This window comes from Hydra viridissima, unplaced genomic scaffold, assembly GCF_058129835.1.
Source record: "Hydra viridissima isolate aposymbiotic clone 2 unplaced genomic scaffold, HvirCarnegie_v1 scaffold_1, whole genome shotgun sequence".
In the NCBI taxonomy this organism is placed as follows: Eukaryota; Metazoa; Cnidaria; class Hydrozoa; order Anthoathecata; family Hydridae; genus Hydra; species Hydra viridissima.
The window spans coordinates 19,762,248-19,786,422 of record NW_028324300.1 but is presented as its reverse complement, the minus strand read 5'-3'; the positions used below and the strand labels follow the sequence as shown (position 1 = coordinate 19,786,422).

The following is a 24,175-nucleotide window of genomic DNA, read 5'->3' as shown; positions in this document are numbered from 1 at the left end:
CCTAAAGATTTATTTAATTATATTTTAAGAAAACTGTGTAGTATTAATGATATATATACGTTGCAACTACCGATTATAATGGGTATTGACAACATTATAAACACCATTAAGCAAGTTCAAGTTCTTACTTTGTTTTTTAGAAACATTATTAAAGAAGAAAAAGAAAATTATTTAAAAAAAAACAACGCAAATAAATTAAAAAGGTACATATAATCCACACTTGTCCAAAATTGGAAATAACTACTCCGAAGCTTCCCGAAAAAACCCTTTGGAGCGGAGTATCTACATATGTTCCTGATTAGAAAAATGAAAAAAATGAAATCCTTCATGACCGTCCGAGCGAGAAATTTCAGTTTAAAAAATAAGATTTTTGCCAAAAAAAATTTTAATTTTTTTTTTCAAAATTTGATGAAAAAATCAGTTCTTAAGTATTAGTGGCACATCCCTAATAAAATATTGAACCAAATTTCGGGAAAAGGCATTTTAATGACATATTCATGTTTTCATTCGTGGAATGCACAACTCAAAAATGCCAAACTCAGCAAAAGATTATGAAGACTGTCGGAAGTCAGTTTGTCTCCTCTGTATGAAAAAATGTTCTAGGGAGCTAACAAATTTTCTTAAAGACCAAGTCAAGAGTCTGATTTCTCAGGATGTTGACTTTTGTGACACACGAGTCCCACTTGGAATGTGTGATTCTTGCAGACTGCTTCTGAGGAGAAAGAAAAATGGTGAGAATGTCTCTGTCCCTCCCATTTTTGATTTCTCATCTGTCATGCCTAGGCCTGAGACAAGAGGACAGCAGTGTGATTGCATCATTTGCAAAATTGGACACCTGAAAGCATTGCAAAAGCACCCATTTGAAATGCCACAACAGCCTTTACCATCCCAAGACCAAAGAAGATGTTCTGATTGCCTCTCCTTAATTGGAAGAGGAGTACCTCATCAATGCAATCAGTTCACATTCAGGCATAACATAAAGATGTTGGCATCAAAAGATTCCAAAGTCAGTGAACAGATTGCTTCAGCAGTCATTTCATCTAAAGAGGCTTCTCCTCATGGAACCCTAAGAATAGCACAAAGTGGTGGTGGGCGACCTTTGCCAATTACTCCAGGTAACAGTAACTTGCAAATCTTTTATCTGATAGTAATTAAAACTTTGTCATTGTCTTTGTCTTTTACAAAAGAAAAAACCTTTAACAAATAAAATTTGCAGTTCAAATCTAAACTTTACTTTCCATAAAGAAAACTTGGTTGTTTATGTGAAAAATTTGCTCCTACTCATAGCAATGTTTTTAATACAGGTGCAGCAAGCGCAAAAAGACTCTTTGGTGATGAAGTAGTTCTAAAAGCCCAAGACCTTGCAAACATTCAGACAAACACAGGGCTGTCTAATGCAAGCGTCAAAAAATTGGCCTCAACATTGAACCATGTTGCACAAGCCAGAGTTGTTGAACCTCAATTCCGGGCAAAATTCCATCAAATAGGTACACAACTATCTGAACATTTCACTCACACAAACATAACTGTGACACATGAAAAGTCTCAGACAAAGAAACAAATTGTGGTTCACTGCAAGAATCTCTCTGAACTTCTCAATGATGTCTTGCTCAAAAGACAAGTGTATAAAGAGCACATAGTCAAGCTTGGAATTGACGGTGGTGGTGGTTTCCTCAAGATTAGCCTTGGGATTCAAGAAGATGAATTGATTTCTCAAGTTCAAGCTCCACCAGACAAGAAGACACTTACATCTTTTGCAGCAAAAGACAGTGGTGTGAAATCTCAACTTCTTGTTGCTGTAGCAGAGGATGTACCAGAAAACTATGAGAATTTGAGAACAATACTATCTCTCATCTTCTCTGAGCGAGTTGACTTTCTTCTTTCAAGTGACCTGAAGGTGGCAAACCTTGTGTGTGGGCTTCAGTCACATGCCAGCTCACACCCTTGCACATGGTGTGACATTGACCACAATAGGTTATCACAGAATGGTAACTTTCGAACCTTTGGATCCATCAGAAGATCTTATGCCTCATTTAAAGCAGCTGGTTTAGACATGAAAAAGGCTAAACAATTTCAGAATGTGGTGCATAGGCCCCTCTTGGATTTTTCTGACAATGCACTTGTTCTTGACATCATACCACCAATGGAGCTACATCTCCTTCTCGGTGTAGTGAACCATCTGTTCAAGGCACTAAAGGACTCCTGGCCTGAGGCTGAAGAATGGCCTAAAGCTCTTCATATCAAAGAACAGCCTTTTCACGGAGGGCAGTTTGCTGGGAATGAATGCCGCAAACTCCTCAAAAATGTTGACCTTCTTCAAAGACAAGCAGAGAATTGTTCAGCTTTTCATGTTTTTCCATTCATCGACACTTTGAGAAAGTTTGATGCAGTTGTGAATGCCTGCTTTGGAAATCATCTGGATTCAAACTACTCAAAGAAAATTGACCAATTTCAACTGGCTTTCCTCTCCTTGCCAAAAGTAAGTGTGACTCCAAAAGTCCACACTGTCTTCTTTCATGTCAAGGATTTCATTGATCGTCACAAAAAGTCTCTTGGACCATTCAGCGAACAGACAACAGAAGCCCTTCATCACAGTTTCCGAACCCACTGGGAGAGATACAAAAGGCCTCTGGGTCATCCAGACTATCCAGAAAAGTTGCTGAGTTGCATAGTAGATTTCAACAGCAAGCGTCTTTAATGCAAAGTTATCAAGAAAACATCGTCTCTTTGTTTCAGTTTATTTATGTTTTAGTTTTTCAAAAAAGCTTGACTAACTAACATTAAAGCTGCCCCCAACTCAATTTTTTAAAGAGTACATTGTTTTCTCACATTGTTTTCTCACATTATTTCTTTGTTATGTGTTCATAAAATAAAAAGAATAAAAGCAATCTACAGTGGACAATTGTTAAATCATTTTAAAAAAAATCAAAATTAAACTTGCTAAACAATCATTTTACTTTTGATTTTGAAGTTTTTTAAACATTTTAGTGACTTACCCATGCATCAGGGATCTGTTATGTAGTGTAGATCAATGTTTAGTGAATAAAAAATGTGTTTTCTTTTGATTGCAAAAAAATATTTTTTGTCGCAATTTCTTACATTTTAAAACTAAAATTTCTCGCTCGGACGGTCATGAAGGATTTCATTTTTTTCATTTTTCTAATCAGGAACATATGTAGATACTTCGCTCCAAAGGGTTTTTTCGGGAAGCTTCGAAGTAATTATTTCCCATTTTGGACAAGTGTGAATCATACATTGGAATGCAAAAAAAACTGCGTTTTGCGTTTGCGTTCCAAAATAAAAACTCACACGCAAACTCAAACGCATTTGAAGCAATTTATTGCGTTTACTTACGTAAACGTAAACGCAATTTACGCAAATAACTGCGTTTACGCACGCATTTAATACGCAACTTACTCATATAAAATGCGTTTAAAAAAGTAACTCAAACGCAACTTACGCGTATAAATGCGTTTACAAACGGAACTCAAGCGAAACGTACGCATATATATATATATATATATAATCCGTATCATAAAATTTACAGTAAGAAAGATCGTGTATATATAGCATATATATGTACGATATATAATAAAGTTACTTACTTTGACTCAGTCTTCTCCCCCTTCGTTCGTTGCACCTTGCAGTTTAATTTTTTCATTTCATTTTTTTTAACAATTGTTTTTATTCTCTTCTTTTGCTTTCTTATTTTTTCAAGTTTAGGATAGGGTTGGGCAAGATGTCCATAAAGTCAACATTATTAATTTACCTAGGTCTCACAAATGCGCAAGGGACTTGACTTTAAGAACATCTTGCTCCACTAAAAGTTACAGAAAATTAGTTGTATTATTTGTGTGATTGTAATAAAGAAATATTTGTTTTGTGGGTAATTTATTCCACAATATTCCAAGTATAAAAACTTTAAAACTCAATCAATAAAACTAGTTTATTTGCAATTAGCTGGTTTTGGATGAAGAAAAATGCCCTTTTATGTGGGGGCAAAACGTCCTATGATTATTTAGTGTTTAAAACTTTTAGGTAAGTTTATTTCTTTTGAAACAAAACATAAGTAATTAAACTAAATATATACAGGGCGTTTTATATGTAAGAAAGATTGCTTAAAACGGGCAATTAACCACAAAAACACTATGTTATTGGTCAGCGCACGAGCACACTTTAAAAATTGCTTAAAACAAAGGAAAACTCATTTTCCGCTCACAAATTGAACACAATAATACTCAGTTGTATACGGTACTATTATTTTAACCAAAACTATTTTTAGAAAAAAGTATAGCTTAATACCTTTAACTAGCAAGCTCATTTCAATTATTATAAAAATCTGGCTATATTCACTCAATTTAAAAACATAATTCACTCATTTTAAAAGGAGCCATTACAATGAGAAATTAAATATCATTTTTAACAAATTTGATTAATAATTATTTTTTAAATTCGTTATAAAATGACCTAAATACATGTAAAACACGTAATAATTTGTTTTAAGGGATATGTCTAATGGCATTTCCTTATAGCTTAAGGAAGTTCCTATAGGCATTTCCTTATGGTATGCAGCTTATACATAAAAGTATAAAAAAAAATAGTTTAGGAAACAAAACCAAGTTTTACTAAATCGTTTCATAAATATCTAATTTAATATGACACATCAATCTCGCAAGAGTAAAATCTATCATGAGGATATCATAAAGTCTAGTTCAAAAAAGCGACATGAAGAAGATATATTGCAATCACAACAGTTGCAATTGCAACCTTATTTATCTCAAAGTTCGTCTGCATCTAAATCTGGAGAAGCAATTTCAAAAAGAACAAGATCTGTAAATCCTACAAAAACGACGAAATCTACTATACAGACAACAAGTGCTGCGTTGACATCATTATCGGGAGAGTCTTCGAATAATACTCCAGTTTCCAATAGTTCTATTCCTCCTATTCAGCAAGACCCAAGATTAAGGTTTCAGAGTTATAGTCTTTTGGCAAAATTATCTGAAGACTCGTGTAATTTGATAAAGAAAATGCAAGATTTTGGTCAAAGAAACATTTTTCCCAAAAAGAAGTTTATTGTAAATTTAACTGAACGGGTAATTAAATTACTTTTTCTTAAATTTAAAATGTTATTAAGAACAATGTAGCGTATGATTTTTATATATTTTAGGAGTATACTTCTTATCTTCATTTCACTACACCTGATACTCAAATAAATAAATCACAAAATGATGTTGAGTTTTTCTGCATATTGTGTAATCAAAAGTTTACTGCTCGTATTGGTCGAACATCCAACATTAAGAAGCATTTACAAAGAAAACATCATGACATTTTGGGTAAGTGGTTTGACTCATACGATACACTAAACAAATCAAATAAAAAGCGAAACGTGCTAGATGCCGATACTTTGAACGCTATCAAGTTCTTTATTACATCAAACTGCTCGATTAATGCATTTAATAATCCCTTTTTGAGGAAAACAGTCAAAGTTCCACTTCCTTTTGCAAAAAGTTTTAGAGAAAACTTGATACCAGAAACGATGGCAAAATTATCAAACATAATTAATGAAAAATTAGACGATGCCCTGGTTGTCACTTTATTTAGTGATATATGGACATCTCCTGAAATGTTGGACTTTATTGCAGTTGGTGCAACATTAACGAACAGTGATTTAAAAAAAGAAATCATCATTATTGGTATGGAACAGATGACGGGACGTCACAATGCAGAAAATATCTTGAAAATTGAATTGGGAACATCGAAACTACCGCGGTTTTCTTGCGCAGCTCATAAAACAAACATCGCTGTACGAATCGCTATTATGAAACAAAAATATGTGTCGTTTACTTGCGACGCTTTCAAAGTACGCAAGAAGCATCAATCAATCTATAAATAGCGTTCAATACCACATAAAAAATGAAGCTAAATTACAAACAAGCTGTGATGGAATTCGTTGGTCAGCTGCTTTCCTAATGTTACAGAGTTTTCAAAGTGCTTACAAAAGAAATGCATTTGATCCGGAAAATCAATGCCCAATCGAATTAGATAAGATTGAACTATACCTACAAATCCTTCTTCCCGCGTACCAGTTCAACTTAATTGTACAAAAAAATCTTTCATCGATTGCTGATGTTTTGCCTGCATTGACTATTATGATTTCAAAATGGAGTAGAATGGAATTACAAGGAAATGGAAAAGAATTTGCTTACTTGTTAATTTCTTCTTTTAAATTAAAGTTTGAGTACGAACTTAACTCAGGAATTTATCAAGTAGCATCACTGTTGAATATCTCAAAGCTTAAATTGTGGTTCTTTAGACCTGATTGTCAATTTATTGTTAAAGGTATTTAGTTATTAGGTTTTATTATTTAATTAAGACAAAGAAAAAGTTTGAAAATTTAGTTTAAAAAATAGTTCTTCAAAACCTAATTTTTAAATTTAACTACTTTTATATATTAATTTATTATATTAAAGTTTGTATCGCAACCTAAAATTATTTAGGAGCAGTAGAAAAGCTACACGAAGTTCTGAAATTCTTTACACCACGTAATATTTATCAAAGTGCTTTAGAATCGCAACCAGGATGTGAGCTTACACAAGCGAAAGAACGATTGAATTCAAATGATCAGCAAACTGATTCGCTCAGCGGATTTATGCTAGATGATAACTATTGCCCAGAAGCTCGGCATTCTAATTTACAACTCTATTTACTTGAAATCGAAAAAGGAAAACTTTACTTTTTTAAGCAAATTGAAGAGAAAGGACTTGCTGTATCTGTGTATCCTTCTTATGATTTTTGGTTCAAAAATTCTAAAATGCCAATTTTACGAAAGCTATTTGTCACCTTATTAAATATTCCATCATCAGCAGCTTTTATAGAGAGATATTTTAGTACTTCTGGTTTTGTATGTGAAAAGAGACGAGGCAACATGACTGCTGATCTGATTATCAGTCGCTCATTGTTAAAAGTAAACTTAAAACTTCTTGAAAGTTTAAATGATTTTTCGGACGACGATGACTCAGATAGTGAAATGTAAACTTATCATATAAAGATAATATATTTTTTGAACTTGAAAAGCACAAAAATAAAATGAATATATAATGCAATAGTTTCAATAAATAAAAAGTTATATTATATCTTTGAATTATTCGATTCGCGTTTTCTTAAAAAGACACATTTTTTATAATAGATTAGGTAAGTCGCATTTGTGTCAAGTTTGCAAACCCATTTATTCGCGTAAGTTCCGTTTGAGTTCCGTTTGTAAACGCATTTATACGCGTAAGTTGCGTTTGAGTTACGTTTTTAAACGCATTTTATATGAGTAAGTTGCGTATTAAATGCGTGCGTAAACGCAGTTATTTGCGTAAATTGCGTTTACGTTTACGTAAGTAAACGCAATAAATTGCTTCAAATGCGTTTGAGTTTGCGTGTGAGTTTTTATTTTGGAACGCAAACGCAATTTTTTTTGCGTTCCAATGTATGCATATAATACAGTTGGATTGTTACCAAGTATCTTTCTATTTATTCGAATCGAACGAAAAAAATAATTTAGGAGTTTTCAATACGGAAATAGTCAAATCTCAAGCGAAGAAATTTTAATTTAAAAATGTTCAACCGAAAACGATTTTAAAAACAATCCCGGGACTAAATGACCTGTGTTTTTTGTAACATCCTTAACACGAAATATATTGATATTGATTGATAAAAATTTCTAAGAGTATAAGTAAGTTTAGACCTTTAAAAAATGTTACTGAAAAGCACTAAGTTGAAAACACACTATAATATTACCAATTGAACCTTGTCCAAGTTAGATTAAAAAGATATTTTTTCTGTATAAACATCAACTTAGTAGATGTCCTGTGGCACGGGACATTAGACCACAACGACGATTTCATGATGTCCCGTCACGCGGGACATTAGATCGCAAAGGGTTAAACAGGTAGGCATCTTGTTTTATCAAATGTCGTTTTAAAAAATTTACAGCTTACCCTTCTCTGTATCTTACATTCAACCCTTTTTAGTGATTATTTCTTATATATTTGTCCTGATATTTTTTAATCATTTTTCACTCAATCAAAAAACCAAAAATATATCACTAATTTATTTCACAGACACACACAAAAAAATCCAGCTCATGCAAAGAAGGATTAAACTCGGAAGCTTGAACACCGATTAACTTGATCACCTCGAACTTATTTCTTTGGTCCTTGGAAAACTCAGTTGTGGAAAAAAACTTCACTTAAATCGAACATTCGTTAAGTCGAACCACTTTCTTGAAGATTCGACTTACCGGGACTAAACTGAAAATAAGATAAATAAATAAGTAAAAAAGCATAATTAGAAGCAATTTGTTTCACTAGATTTACTTAAACTAATACAATAAAATAATAGTTCAACTGACAAATGTTTCATCAAAGTGTCAGTCCTCTCAGGTTTTTCCAGTTGTACCTGGAATTTTTTCCCACTATTTTGGAATATTATTGATTTATCTGTACCACAGGACAAGGTACAGTCAGCAAACCAATAATATATTCGAATTTTTTAAGTCAGCTATTTTACTCAAAACAAACATTCACTTAGAAAAATTCTCTCTAAACAGTTTGTTTAGAGAGAATTTTTCATTAAAATCACTCATTCTAAGCATGTCTTCCTAAGTTACTTTTGATTTGGTGTAGAAAGAAAGCTTATTTTATCTTTCTTCTAAGTAATTAACATCTTCCACTTGTTTCGATCATTTAAGTAGCAATCTAATATAATTATTCTGTTACATAGCATTCATGTACCAGATATTACAAATGAATTTAGATCTTATGCCACCAAATGTTAGTACTGTTACATTCAATTTCATTCCCTCTTACATTTGCTTCTTGTTTACAATTATTTGGTAAGGGAGAAAGTAACCATGTCAATTTTTTAGTAATAATTCTGAAAGTCAGTCCTTTATATTAATAGAATTAAAACAATTTAAGTTATAAGTTGCTTTATTCATTTTCAAAAATTAATTATACAATTGAAAGAATTAATTTAAAGTATAGTAGGTGATAAATATTTTTTACTTAGGAATGGATGCAAAAGTAGTGATTATTTTAATAAATAAAGTTGCATCAGAATGGAAAATATTTGCACGTGGCACTGGTTTTGATAATGTGGATGTTGTTATTGATCAAATAGATCATGATGTGGATGTTAATCAATTAGATCATGATGATTTGACAAGAGAAAAGTCTAAAATTGAAATTTTCCTAAAGAAACTTTATCAACAGCATCCAAAGGATTACAAAATTTGCATTCAGAATTCTCTAAAAGTTATGAAAAGAAATGATGCTTTACAAGATATATCCTTCTTAGGTGAGTTTCTTGTAGCTTGTTGTTAAGGTTTCATTTGGCTTCAGATAATTACAAGTTGGATAAGAATATTTAAAAAAAGTTGTTCTTAAGTTATTGAAATTTTAAAATAATTTTTTTAGCAATTAAATATATTTTTTTGATTAATTAAATAATTAAGTCTTTTTGCAAAACCTAAAAACCTCAAATTTTTTAATTGGCATAATAATGCAAGTTAAACAAAAATATGCACTTAATGTTTGAATAATATTCAACTTGAACCATTGACATAAGTTTACTGACAAATTTTTGTCAATCTCCTTATAATGGCTTACTTATTAAATGGATAAACTAAATGAATAATCATACAGATTTGTAATTAAAGAAATTTAAGTTGATACTAAATCCTTTGGAGCAACAGACTTTTTTTCTGGGAATTTTGTCAAGATTGTTATAAAAGAAAATATTTTATGAAATTATTTGTTATTTTGGGAAGGAAAGGGAAGAATTTGTTATTTTGGGAAGGAATACAAATAATACTAGTAATAAAAATGAAAACAAAAATACTAATAAAAAGCTATGGAAAGGAATGATTTGCACCAAGATATAGCCTGTATATGTATGTTTCAAACATTTCTTTCGGGTTTTATTCTTTTTTATGTGATCTCTACAAATAACTATTATAACTATCTTTATTTTCAGATGCAGAGCAGCAGAAGATTGGTAAGCTAATTTATTTTAGAATGTTTTTTTTTTTTACTTAAATAGGTTTTTGATTTTTGATAATGATAATACTATTGCTGCTGCTGCTGCTGCTACTGCTACTACTACTACTACTACTACTACTACTACTACTACTACTAGTAGTTATATTGATAATTTTAGTTAACCTAGACATTTCAATGAAATGTTATAAAAAATAACATTTAATTTTTCTTTTATTTTGATTTTTAATAAACAATATTTTTGAAACATAAATAAACCACTGATAAAATTTTATTAGTCATCATGAATTTTTTATTATAAATCATTTTTGTTATCATAATTGTTATCATGTTATCATTTAACTGTACAATTTTACTTGTAAATGAGTGTGAGCAAAAAAATAGCTGTACTTACAAAGAGCTTTTAGATGAAATTTATGCTCATGAAGAACTATTATGGTACATTTTATCCTTTAGATGCAGGACAGTATAAACTTGAAAAGCAAATTAATCTTAAAACAATTTTTGAATTGCTCATAATATTTTTAAAGTTGTAAAATAAATTTTTTAAGTTAAAACTGTACTTTAAAAAAATATAACTAAACAGAAAATTTTGAAAGAATATAAAATTTTAACGTGTTTATTTAAACTGAATGGATGAAATTTAAAAAATTTTTTACAAATTTGTTTCTTTGTTTATTATTTAATCCAAAGATTGCACATTTTCATGCATCTTTTAGTGGTGATTATTTAATATTCTTTCATGGTGAGTTGTTTCATAGATGTTTCATAGATGTTTCAATAACATTTGATGTAATGATGAGTTCATGTTCATGATGAGATGTTTCATTAATGTTTCAATAACATTTGATATAATGCAATTTTATTATAAGAAATGTAATTTGAAAGTAATTTTGATTAGCGCTGACACTTTAGTTTTAATAACTGCATATTCTTTTTTTTTACTATACTCAATAGATAAAAATGTATGGCTTTTATTAACTATAATTGACAGTAACAGTTACACATTGTCTCAAAAACTATTACTTTAATCTTATAAATATTTTAGTTTTCCATCTGGTATATTATTTGATTCATGCATGGTTCCTAACTTTGATTTAAATGAAGGTAATTGTAGGTTAATAGAAATGATAGTGGTTTAGTTTCACTTTAGTTTAGTACTAAAATTAAGTTCGTTGTATCAAATGCAGCTGTTAATCATTGTTGAACTAAGACATTAGTTTTGTGTTCATTCCTGTGTAATTTTACATTTTACAAAAATTAATATAATTTCACTTAAACCCCAGTCCTTTTAATAAATCTTTTGAAGTTTTATATCTAATTTTTAATGCTGCTGCTGATTTTCATTAAACAATTTATCCTTTATAATTAAATTTTTTTTATTATAATTGCAGGCCTTCCCAGGAGAGGCGTGCGGTCGATCGCTTTGAGTGACCATGCATACATATATATTTTTTGAGAATTTGGCCACGGTTTTTCAGCGCCTTTTTAAAAATGCGTTATTTTTAATATATGCTAAAAAAGCGTGGCCGAGTTATCCAAAAAAAAAAAAATATCCGTGTTCACTCAAGGCGTGCGACCGCACGCCTCTCCTGGGAAGGCCTGAATTGTGTGTGTACTGTTAGGGAATTTTTTAAACAAGTTTAAAATTTGTTTTATTAATTTTGTCTAAAATATTTGATAACTTTATGAAGTTTATTTTCATTTTGCTGTAAATTCATTTTCTGTTTCTTTACTAAAAACAGTGTAACAAACAAAAAAAGTATTAGATTACTGTAAGAATAATATATTAGAAATGATTTGCCAACATATTCTAATAATTTGTGAATTGAAGATTTTTCATAACTTTCTTTGCAGTATTTGTCAATTTTTTCTTTACCAAAGTATTTAGTAATGAAATACCAGAGAACATGACATGACAATTAGGACAACATTGTATTCAAGAAGTGTCTAAGTAATCTAAGTTTTTCTCATCAATCATCAAAAGGATAAATTTAATCCATCAAAACTTATTTCAAGGAAAGTTAAAAGTATTTCACAGGATAAAATTTATAACATTTTTAAATTTGATTAAAATTTGCTTTCTTGACACTCCAGTTTTGTGACATTGAATGCAGAGAGTTCTTCCAGTTTTAATGTTTCTCCATATTCAGTATATTATTTATTTAATTGGTATAATAAAAATTGCAAAAAATAAATTACCCATGCTTCTTAACGTTATTTAAAGAAAATGAACAGAAGTAAAGTGTATGATGTTATTTTTTTAATGCAGTCTTTTGTTTGCACAATTAGTAGCCATTTAATAAAATATAAAGAAATTCAAGTTTAAAACTTGTCTTTGCAAAGCATTTTTAGGTTTTCATCTTAAACTTTATGTATTAAAAATTCTACTTATGAGTTTTGAAAGAATATTTTGATGAACGATTAATGAGAAAAAGCAAGAAGAAGGTTTTTTTTGAGTCATCTCAAAATAAGATAATAGTATACAAGTTGGGTCACTTTTGCTTTAAAAATCTATAGTCTTTAATCAATATTTTAAATTAAACTTGGCTAAACAAAGCATTTTTATTGTATGTAAAGCAGGATAAGCCACAGCAACTTTGACCTTTAATATCTTTAAAATTTTTTTAGGTAAACTTCCTAAAATTTGGTTCCCTGTAGATTTTTGCTCAAGGGATTCAAAAATGACACTCTAAAGTCTTTAGAGTGTCGTTTTTCATTTCCTTAAGCAAAAATCTACAGGAAACCAAATTTTAGGAGCTTAACCAAAATCATCATACTGTCACTAAAATGCTGAATCTGCAGAATCGTCAATATCTCAAGAACCAAAGTGTATTTTTATTTTCATTTTTGTAACTTTATTTATTATGAACAACAAAAAGTGTAAATGTCAATTAATTTTGAGATGTAAGGGTGTCATAGTTTGGATGACTTGATGTTGATTTGATCTGGTTCTAATAAAGCAAACTTATAGAATGTAAAGTTTTCAACAGTTTGTTATCTTAAGTAAAGAGCACTTTAATTTTGCATAAAAAAAGATTTGCTGACATATTTTAACTTTTAAAAATGCTGGCATATAATTTTTTTTTTTTTTCTGAAAAGATCCTTATAAACTCATACTAAATTAGTAAAATTACCTAACTGTAGTAGTATCTTTGCTTAGCTGTAATAAAATTTTTGCTTAGGTATAACATAATCTGTATATTTATATAATTAACTCTAATATTATACAAGACTAGAAAATAAAATGAATAACTAAAAAGCTGTAATAGTCAATTCCAGCAAAGTTGAGTATCATTATAAATGATTAGATCTGCTACAATTTATGGGGCTAAATCCTCCAAATTCAAGCTTGTGATTGCCTTTTGCTGAGAGAGTGCATAGCTATATTTATGTGGATTACCATCTGGTGCATAAAGTTTTATAGGATGTTTTTTTAATTAAGGAGTTTTTTCCATATTTTATCAAAAGAAGTCTGGTATTAAGGTTTGATTGTCATTTGAATAGACTTTAAATGTTTCACAAAGTTTGATGTTAATCCTAAATGATCAGTTGTAGCAGTTGTTTTGTGGCAATGTTTGCGCGGCAGAAAAAATAATTCTTTAATTGCACCATTTTCAAATCCAAAACTCAGAGCACATGTTGCTGCCTTTTTAAGTGATTTTACTGGAATACATCAATATATTTCAATATATTTGAATGATTTTACTCTAACATATCACATGATCAGAAAGGTGAATTTAATACTGCACCCAACACAGTTCTATGCTTTTTTATCAGCCTTTGACCTTCTACTCTTATTGTTACTATTGCACAAAATATTTTTTCAAGTGAATAAAAAATTATTTTTGAAATATAAAACTGTAATAAACAATAAAGAAGTATATTTACCATTCAACAGATTCAGCAATAAAAAAGTTAAAGTTTTATCAATTTTTAATAACAGTACGAAAAAAAAAATCAAAAACAAAAATGTTTCATAATAAAAATAGACTTAAAATTTACATAATAAACATAGACAATAAAATGAGATTGTATAAGAAAAGAACAACACACAAGTAAACTAAAATAAATAGAAACACAAGTTGTTTACAAAATAAATAATTGTTATTTTTAAAATGAAGCTTTTTTATTGTTCTATGTATAAAAAAGTTTTTATAAAATTGAAATCTTTAATTTGATATTATTTTAACTTGACATACCTTTCAATTAATCTTAAAAAGTTTCTGATTAACGTTTTTAAACAAAATTATTTGATTTTAATAAAAACCATAATCTGATTAAATGTTGTCAGTTTTGTATTTTTCAATATCAGTAATATTACTTCAATATTAGAAATCCGTTCAAAGATTTTTTTCATTTTTTGACATCAGGTTTCTTATACTAAACTTGTACCAATGATTTTTTTAATATTTATTTTCTTTTAGAAATGCGTGGAACACTAAAGATGTTTTATCAAACAACTTATGGAAAAATTGACCAACTTGAGCACAATGTAATAAGTCCCACTAATGTTGATCTTTTAAACAAGTTTGTAGAATTGACGGTAGTTGATGCAAATGATACAGAGAGAGATACTGTAAACATTGCCGAGCGAGAGTTGTTTCTTCTCAAACAAAGCAATTATAAACCAATTGAGTTTTATGAATTATGTTCAAAAGAACTGCCTTTACTCTTAATTTCTGGTATTGCTGGAATAGGAAAAACTTGTTTGCTCAGGAAATGCTTACTTGACTGGGCCAGTAATACGTTCTGGAAAAATGTTGATTTTGTTCTTTATTTTGAATGTAGAAAGTTAAATCAATATCAAAATGTTGCTACCATAAACGAGTTGCTAAAGGTTTTTTACAAAAATGTTTTTAAAGAATGTAATATTTGTGAAGACTTTTCAATATTATTTGTAATAGATGGGTTGGATGAGTTTGCTTATTTGGATGAGTTAATAAATCATAATCCACTAAATCCTAGCAAACAACCAATTGCTAATGTGTTAGCAGATGTTTTGGACTTTCACAAATACAAATGTGTTGTTGCTGGAAGAGTTGGAGCTATATTACAATATAAAAATAAAATGACAGAGTGTAGTGAGAAGTTGACCATTCAAATAATGGGCTTTAATGATGAAGGAATAAATGAGTATGTAGAAAGAGTTGGAAATACAAAAGGCGCTATAAAAAATGTACTTAAGTCTTCTCATATTGCTAAAGCAATGGCATCTGTCCCTTTTTATTTATCAGCAATGTGTACAGTTATTGGTTCATCCATACTCAGTGATTCTTATTCATTCTTCACTACAACAGAGTTGTATTGTTGTCTATTTATATACTTTTTGCAAAAGCATATAAACAGAAACAAAGAACCAGTTTACAAGTTGATGGAAAAAGAGAGCAGCAAGCAATACATTTTAAAAGTTTGTAAAGTTGCTTTTCATTTGTTTAATGAAGGCAAAGTGGTTTTTTCTGAAAAGGAAATTAAAGTACTTATCAATGACATTGATAAAGTTGAAAATGATAATTTGGGTTTCATTGAAAAAGTTGAATCACAGCTTGGTTATCAATATCAGTTTGTTCACCTGACTTTGATGGAGTTTTGTGCTTCAATTCATGCGCACATTAACTTTAGTTCTAAGGAGATTCTCAGTAATAAAAAGTTGAAAAGCTGCTTGCCAATGATCTGTGGACTGAAAAATGAAAATGGAGGACCTTTTTTGAGATTGCTTGCTAACTTGAAAGCTAACTTGAAAGCTAACTTGAAAGCATCAAAGGAGGAAAGTAACTTCATGCTTGGTAAGTTCATGAAAAGTATTTATTTAGAAACGATTTTGTAATTTATTTGATAGTCATGTGTGTGATTTATAGTGAAAATCAAACGACTTTCATCTTTTTCAAATGAAGAAAGAAAACCATTGCTTCATGCTGTGCTTGGTAAGTTTATTGTTTAAGTTAAAGAGTTTATAATATTACTTTTAAATATGTGGACTGTTTTTGTAAAATTTAAAGTATCATCGACTGAAAAAAAAAACAGCAAAACAATGATGGCCATCAAAAACTTGTAAAATTTAAAATAGATAAAAGACTAAAAGTATACAAATGAATATTATAAAGTAAGATAAATTATCAAATATTTAAAACATATTTATCATAGAAATTTAAAAAAATGTAAAATAGAACATTGTTTAAACATTTACAAAGTTTTTTCTATTTTGTTAACATTTGTTTTTTGTTTTCATGTGAACATGGACAACATAATCAACTCCGTAACACAATATAATCAACTTAGTTTGATTTCAAGTAAATGAATGGAATTGTAAAATTTTGTAAACAATTGATTTAAATAGCATTTTTTATCTACAGCTGAATATTTCTGGAAGAACATCCCAAAAATGTTTTTTATGTGGCCATTAAAATCATGAAGTAGCTATACAAGGCCAAGTTCATAGTTTGGTAAATTTGATTGAACTTGTGTACTTAGCTGATTAGCAACCTTTAGTTAGGAAATGTTAAGTTTCATGAGTTGGACATCAACATCTGTCACAATTACAAATAGTGCTTTCCAAAACAAAAAGGGCTTTGTTATTCATTTAACTTGATATAATTAACTAAAAATGGCTTATAAGTTTATAAGAGGTAGGTAGCGTTTGAAAGTTATGTTGTTCCTTTGGAATTTTATTATTTTTGACCTTAAAATATCAATTTTAACTTTTCAGCATCATTATGAGACCATAACATAATTAAAATATGGAAAATTTCTTATCACTGAGAAATGAGCATTGATTGCTTGAACCAAAAAATATCGTTTTGCAAATTTCAGTTTTTGAGTTTTAGCTAAGCACAGGATAAATTATTTAAAATTATTTCTCCTCGTACTTGTTTTCATTTCTTATCAAACAAGAAGTTTTTTTCTTAAGTTAAATTTTATAGGGTAAAACACCCAGTGTTTGCCAATTTTTTCGATCTAGTCCCATGTAAAATTTATTTTCTCACTCGCTTTTTGATAAATTATCGATCTCGAAAATGATCGCATAGAAAAAAGATTGCTCTTTATGATGCCCATAAAATGAATAACCTCCGATAATAAATAAGGGAACTATAGCCCCCAAAAATCAAAAACGGTGGCCAATGGCGTGTTCGCTATATTCGCTTCCCACGTATTTGAACTTTTCCACCAGTGATCGCCTATACGTTTTTTTTAATAAAAATATATATTCTTTCAGTCGAATTTTGACTTGAGTCTATTTAAAATTTACTAAGACAAAAAAAAAATGATTTCTAAAAAAATTTACATATTTGTATGCTTTACAACTAAAGTTTGTAAAGTTGCTCATGTAGTTTCACCAGCTCAAACTTCTTTGCACCTGCTCAATGAGGTATCTCCTGAAAAATAAAGATAAATTTAATTAACACATTTTGTATCAAAATTGCAATTAATTGATATTAGTATAATCAAAAAGTTCGTATAATTCGTGTTTTAATATTCTTGCCAATAAAATTTTTTATAGATATTCTTAACATTAACTTATGTACTTATATCCTTAAGAAAATAAATATTTTTAAATTTAGATCATTTAAATAATTAAAGCTATAATGCAAATTGACAAAGTTGGTATTAGATTGTTAATTGAGACTTGTCGTCGTAATCAGAAGTCTCCATCTGATGCTCACAAAATCATAACTACTGCCTGGGGTGAGGATGCAACTTCCATTCAAACAGTATACAAGTACTATCAAAAGTATTCTACATCAAACATAAGTGATTATAGTCAGTTTTCAGATGAATTAAGGTCAGGTAGACCCAGTACCTCAACAACTATAGACAACATTGAGATCATTCAACAACTGCTTGATGAAGACAAATTTTTAACAATAGAGCAAATTTGTGATGTCGTAAACATTTCTTTTGGTTCAGTTTATTCAATAATCACCGAAAAATTGATGAAAAGATCAATTTGTTCACAATGGATTCCATATGGCCTCACCCAAGCAAATCAACAAAATCGGGTTGAATTTGCGCATAAATTTCTGACCATCCTACGAGATGAATTGAATGTTGAACAACGTCTAATTGTTGTGGATGAGAAGTGGATTTACCACAGATCGATCGGGTGCAAACGCAGTAATCGCGCTTGGATTTCAAAGGGTGAAGAAGCTCCGAAACGTATCAGGAGATCACAATTTGATGCAAAAAGTATGGCAATTTGCGCTATCTCATTTGATGGCAAGGCCTATGTTGAGGTACTTCCAAATGGACAATCGGTCAATTCAGAAGTGTACATGCTTTTCCTATCAAATATGCATTCTAATTTTGTCAACAAAGGCATGAAAAGAGTAACATGGAACACAATGCTCCTTCAGCACGATAATGCCAGGCCACATGTGTCTGCTGCAGTCAGAGACTTTCTTGCTGAGAAAAAAGTCACCCGTGTCATTCTACCTCCATATAGCCCAGATTTTAACTTGTTGGACAGATATGCTTTCTCTTCATTTGAATTTTATCGCAAGGATTTGGATTTTCAGACAAAGGAAGAGGTTCAAGAAGCCATGGAGACAAACTTAAGGTCACATTCACATGATCATATGCAATGGCAACTGGAAAAACTGAAAAGAGATTTAAATGAGATTATTTTGAAGCATGGTGCCTACTTATGATCCATTCTTAATTTAATTGTTCTATGCTTATTCTTTGTTATAAAACAAATTGATTATATGAACTTTTTGATTGAGCCTAGTAGATATTTTTATGTTACGTTATAAAAGAACAGAGATGTTACATTATAAAAGAACAGAGAGGTAGATAGACTTATGTTAAGTTTAAGAAGTTCTTACCAGAATCATAAGTGTATTGCACAACTGTTTTTTTTTCTTTTTTGGCCTATTCTTAGGTTTAGCTGACACTTTATTTTTAATTAATCAATTTAATTTTAGAAAAACTACGTTTTGAGCTGTAAAAGGTTTTTTGACATTTCTTACTGCTCAAAAGATAAATTTTCTTCAATATGTGTTAAGTTCTACAAAACAGATGACAAGGTTGTTAAAGTATTTTTAAATATAATATTCAATAAAATTTCGTTATTACATGTTAAAAAATAGTTTCGTCCATGTAAAAGCAAGGTAATTAAAGTTAACTTAGAAATAATACAACAGATATCATCTCAACTTATTCATTTGAAGTTACTAAAAATACTTTTGTGTCTTTTTATTATCAAGTTTCAAATTGTAACCTGCTTTTAAAAATGCTTCTAAGTAAGTTTTTTAGAAGAACAACTTTTGTAATAATTTAACAGTTAAAAACATGAAAATAGAAATAATAATTTTTTTAATCTTTTAACTTAACTGTGTAAAATAAGTTGAATATGCAACATGCAATCAATGACTTTGCCAAAGAGATAATGTAAAAAAATGTATATTTTGATGATCTTATGTTGTTAATATCTTTTTGATATTTTTTTTATTTTGCCTTAAATGTTATATTTTTATTGTTTCAAATTTTTTATGTATATGTTTGCATGTTATATTGTTTCCAGTAAAGTACTACAACATAATATTAACTTAACTAAGAAGTCTACTCATCACCTTTGAATAAATTAAGTTTAAGTGAATTTTATAAAAGTAAATTTTTCAAAGTTAAATTTTAGGTATATCAAATAATTTAACCTCCTTACATAAAGTTGTATAAAGTGGGAGTATAAATTTATTTTACTCTTAAGTGAAATATTTTTCAGTGTTAATTTACAATATTTAAGTTGTTTATCCTCCTTTAAAATAACAATTCTCTAGATATTTAAGATAAATAAAATCACTTGCTAATAAGAGACTTTTAAAAAAATATATTGACCAGCATTTGCAACAAATGCTCCTTTAAAAAAATTTCAGACATGAACATAACATATCTGTTAATTATATTTATATGTATATCATTTTAAAAATGAAAGTATCTGTTTTTTGCTTCTAGATTCTTAAAAATGTCAAAATGAATAAAATAATAGAAAAAGTCAATTTTTAAAAATAGATTAATGTAAGCGTTTAAACAGTATGCAGAGTTTAAGGGCAGTTTTATTGTTTTTGACCATAAAAAGTTTAACATAAATATTTGACTTTTGTTACACTACGAGAACATTTTTTTTTTTTTATCATAAAAACGCTAATTTTGACCTTTCAAGATTACAAGACCATAAGATGGAAAAAAAAGATGGAAAAAAAATGTGGACCCCTTATTATGAGTACATAACCCCTTATGATATGTACATAAAGTATAGTATTACTCCTTGTTGATCTTTATTTGGAAAAAGACTTATATAAGCATTTCAGAGGCAGAAGGCGTTTTAAAGTTTTGTAGTTTCTTTGCAATTTTTTTTGTTTTTTACCGTAACAAAAACAAGAACTTTGACTTTTCAACATGGTTACAAGACAATAAAATAATTAAAGCATGGGGAAAATATGTTGATTCCTTTTCACTTGGGAATATTGATTGCTTATGCCAAAAAATATCGTTTTAGAAATTTCACATTTCGAATTTTTGCTGAGCCACAAGATAAACGATTTAAATTTATTTCCCCTTCCTTTTTTTGTTATCATTTCTAATTAAATAAGTTTTTTCTGAAATAAAATTTCATGCATCGTGCTTTTTTGTTTTTAGATTTGATACAAAAAGGTTATAATCTGTTGACTAATGACATATTTGGAGATATATTATTTGGAGGTAAGAATTATTTATTATTTTAGTTTGTTTAGGGAAGTTTTTACGTGATCAATGCTTTGAAAATGCGGTTGCTTAATTTTTGGAGAATATTTCATCGGTTCGTTCCCATGCCACAAATTTAAAATAATTGATGAATTATTATAAATTTGTATAAATTATAAATAAATGAACAATTAAAAACATGATAGAAATAATTTATCCTCCTTTAAAATAACAATTCTCTAGATATTTAAGATAAATTTAATCACTTGCTGATAAGACATTTTTAAAAATATATATTGACCAGCATTTGCAACAAATGCTCCTTTAAAAAAATTTCAGACATGAACATAACATATAATCTGTTAATTATATTTATATGCATATCATTTTAAAAATGAAAGGTATCTGTTTTTTGCTTCTAGATTCTTAAAAATGTCAAAATGAATAAAATAATAAAAAAAGTCAATTTTTAAAAATAGATTAATGTAAGCGTTTAAACGGTATGCACAATTTAAATGTAGTTTTATTGGGTTTGACCATAGAAAAACACTAATTTTGACTTTTTAAGATAACAAGACCATAACATAATTAAAATTTGTAAAAAATGTGGATTCCTTATCCTTAGGGAATTGATATGTATATGATGTATAATATTATTCCTTTTTGATTTTTGTTCGGAAAAAGACTTATATAAGCGTTTCAGAGGCAAGAGGCGTTTCAAATATTTGCAGTTTCTATGCACTTTTATTGTTTTTGACCATAATAAAAACACCAACTTTGACTTTTCAACATGGTTACAAGACAATAATATAATTAAAACATAGAGAAAAATGTTGGTTCCTTATCACTAGGGAATATTAATTGCTTATGCCAAAAAATATCGTTTTAGAAATTTCACTTTTTAAATTTTTGCTGAGTCACAGGATAAACCACTTAAATTTATTTCCCCTTCCTTTTTTTGTTTTCATTTCTAATTAAATAAGTTTTTTCTAATATAAAACTTTATGCATCGTGCTTTTTTGTTTTTAGATTATGTTATGCCGTTAAGTGGTAAGAATTTATTTAATTTGTTATTTTAATTTGTTTAGGGAAGCTTTTACGTGATCAGTTTGAAAATGTGATTACCTTAGTTTCAAGAACGTTTCTTCGGTTCGTTCCCGCGCCACAAATTTAAAATAATTGATAAATTCGACTACTTTTCTTCTTTCATTTACAAAATACCATTGAGCATTTCTATCATTCTAGCTAAAAATGCTCTTTTTTCTATAAAAACACGGGAAGAAATTCTTTTGAAGAAAGTTTCAATAGCTGAAGGGAAATAGTGAGGATTTTTATGACATGAGTCTTTTCGGTCTGTTTTGCTAAGAAAATGACTCTCATGACTTTCAGTATATTATAGAGATTCAGTATTTTAGTAATTGTAGTGTAAATGATGTTATTATCAGTTGCGTTTGTTATTTAGTTAGATGGATTGCTTTGTCAGTTTAATTTGTCAGCCTCGTTTTTATGATAAACTTTAGTTTTAACATATTTTCTACTTTGTGAGTTTTTGTTTTCAGTGTCAGTTTTATTACTTCGTTAAATTTCTAGAAAATAGTTATTAGTTATCAATTTGTTAGGCATCAATAGGTTAGCAATGTGTATAAGACAATTGTAAATGTTTATATTGACAAACATTCATTTTCCTTGTGCATTTGAAATCGTAAACATTAATTGTAGTATTGCTCGTGTGGTTTGACTTGAAATGATTTGAATTTATGCTTTCACTGATCCATTGAAATTCTTTTGAAAATTAATTTGCAATGTGATAAAAGCCCATCAACAGATATATGGAAAATAGAATCATTTACACTTGTGTTTCACTCTACTTCCCTTCGAAAATCGACTTTGTTCGGCCACATCAGTAGATCAACTCTAGAGTGTGTTACACCCAAATAACCTCTTATTCAAGTTTTATGTAAGCTCTTTTGTGTAAACAATTCTCACTCTCTCTAAAACACCCCTCCCCCACCCACCCCTTACTCACCTTTAAAGCTTAACGGAGATGTGTCTTTTTAGCATATTAAAGAGGAAGAAAAGAAATAAGAAAATAAACTTAGAAATATCTATTCTTTGAGAATAAATCCTTCCATTTATTTAGGGACTTACTTTTGGATAATTAAAAACCCACATAAAACTAAAAATCAAGAAAAACATTGCAGCCCCTTTTTATCAAAGTTGCACCCTCCTAACCCTGTTCTTGATTAAACTGAAACATTCTATCCTCCCCTTAGATATGAAGCTGTGGGGCAGCATTTTCCTACCCATCAAGATTTACAGTAGACTGCAAAAGTTTATTATTAGCTAAATTTTTCAAGTTTTTTTGTCATGACTTTTTGACTTTTCACTGAAGATGAATGAAATGTTTAACAATTGTTCCTGTAATGTGATCGTATAATTTACTCAAAAGAATGATAACTTGTAATGGAAGGTATAAATTCAAGTTTTATTGAAAACGTAACCGTGCAAAAGATTAATAACAGTTCCATGCCCATTAAGAAAATAAAAAACTCATCAAGAAAAATGTATTTATGTTAAAATTAATTTACTGGAGATAATATTTATTTTAAGTTGAATTAAAAAAACAGTGGGAAATTCTAAGGAATTGTCACGAAAAAAGAAAAATTTAATAATACGCGCTGTAAAGAAGAAGATTCTTGTAAGCAAACTTCTGAGCTTTGTGATGTGGCTAAATCAACAATTAGTGTACTAGTTAAGAGATATAGAGAACGAAAGACACTTGAAAAAAATGATGGCTATTGAACTTTTGTTTGTAGTTTTAATTTCCTTACTTATTCAATATGTGGTCTCTTTTAGTGAGACTGGCTACTTTTTTATGATATTGATTTAAATTTAAAAATGAAAAGCCTCACTTTAAAATTTCACTCAAAACTAAAATGTTTTATCTGCATTCTGTACATTTTGAGTTTTTGGTTAACAGAAGCAAACTCTTGTTAACAAAAAAGATCGCTCTTATAACATTAGATAGAGAGTTAAGAATTGAATTTTGAATTTTTTTATTATAAAGCAAATGTTTCTCGATTTTAACGAAATTGAAAACAAGTAGTTTGTATTTGTTTGAAAGTTCCGATAAAAAAAAGTACAAATACTTCAATTACGTTCTTACTATCAAAAATTGTCATGAGATGCTCTAAATATTCTCAGGAGAACTGAGATTATGTATTAAGGTGTATCGAAAAGCAACTTTTTTTTAATTTGAAATTGTAATAGAGCGGAAAAGTTGCATAATGCTATAAAAAGTAATTGTGCCAAATTTTTTTGTATATTTTTTATGTCTTCAGTTCGCGCTAGGGTTTTATTTTTCTTACAAAAACACGTTTTCTGACCTTTTTTATAAAATAAAAATAACAAACTCTATGCATATGCTAAAGTTGTATTAGAGTTTAAGC

General features: G+C 29.1%; 3 protein-coding genes across 6 annotated transcripts in view; 2 read left to right on the top strand and 1 right to left on the bottom strand.

Annotated features, from left to right (window-relative positions):
* Positions 1 to 24,175, bottom strand: part of LOC149893772 (LIM zinc-binding domain-containing Nebulette-like) — a 320,034-nt gene that overhangs the window by 14,020 nt on the left and 281,839 nt on the right. The gene's annotated exons all lie outside the window — the stretch shown is intronic.
* Positions 530 to 3,200, top strand: LOC149893788 (uncharacterized). The gene is made up of 2 exons (XM_090067081.1): positions 530 to 1,115; positions 1,305 to 3,200. Exons 1-2 carry the CDS (start codon positions 530 to 532, stop codon positions 2,696 to 2,698), a joined length of 1,980 nt encoding a protein of 659 aa, XP_089923207.1. The 3' UTR covers positions 2,699 to 3,200.
* Positions 7,849 to 24,175, top strand: part of LOC149893786 (NACHT, LRR and PYD domains-containing protein 12-like) — a 28,923-nt gene continuing 12,596 nt past the window's right edge. For all 4 annotated transcript variants that reach the window (XR_016449078.1, XM_090076386.1, XM_090076385.1 and 1 more), the window contains exons 1-7: positions 7,849 to 7,939; positions 9,061 to 9,348; positions 10,027 to 10,047; positions 14,477 to 15,835; positions 15,908 to 15,973; positions 20,682 to 20,744; positions 21,756 to 21,776. Coding sequence is in view for 3 of the 4 variants with exons in the window: in XM_090076386.1 (XP_089932512.1) it covers positions 9,063 to 9,348; positions 10,027 to 10,047; positions 14,477 to 15,835; positions 15,908 to 15,973; positions 20,682 to 20,744; positions 21,756 to 21,776 (1,816 nt within the window). In the remaining variant the exon portion in view is untranslated. The remainder of the gene's footprint in view (positions 7,940 to 9,060; positions 9,349 to 10,026; positions 10,048 to 14,476; positions 15,836 to 15,907; positions 15,974 to 20,681; positions 20,745 to 21,755; positions 21,777 to 24,175) is intronic.

Coding starts and splice junctions, on each gene's coding strand:
- LOC149893788 (XM_090067081.1), top strand. CDS start 530: ATGCCAAACTCAGCAAAAGATTATGAAGACTGTCGGAAGTCAGTTTGT. Junction 1,116..1,304: donor ACCTTTGCCAATTACTCCAG/GTAACAGTAACT, acceptor TTTTTAATACAG/GTGCAGCAAGCGCAAAAAGA.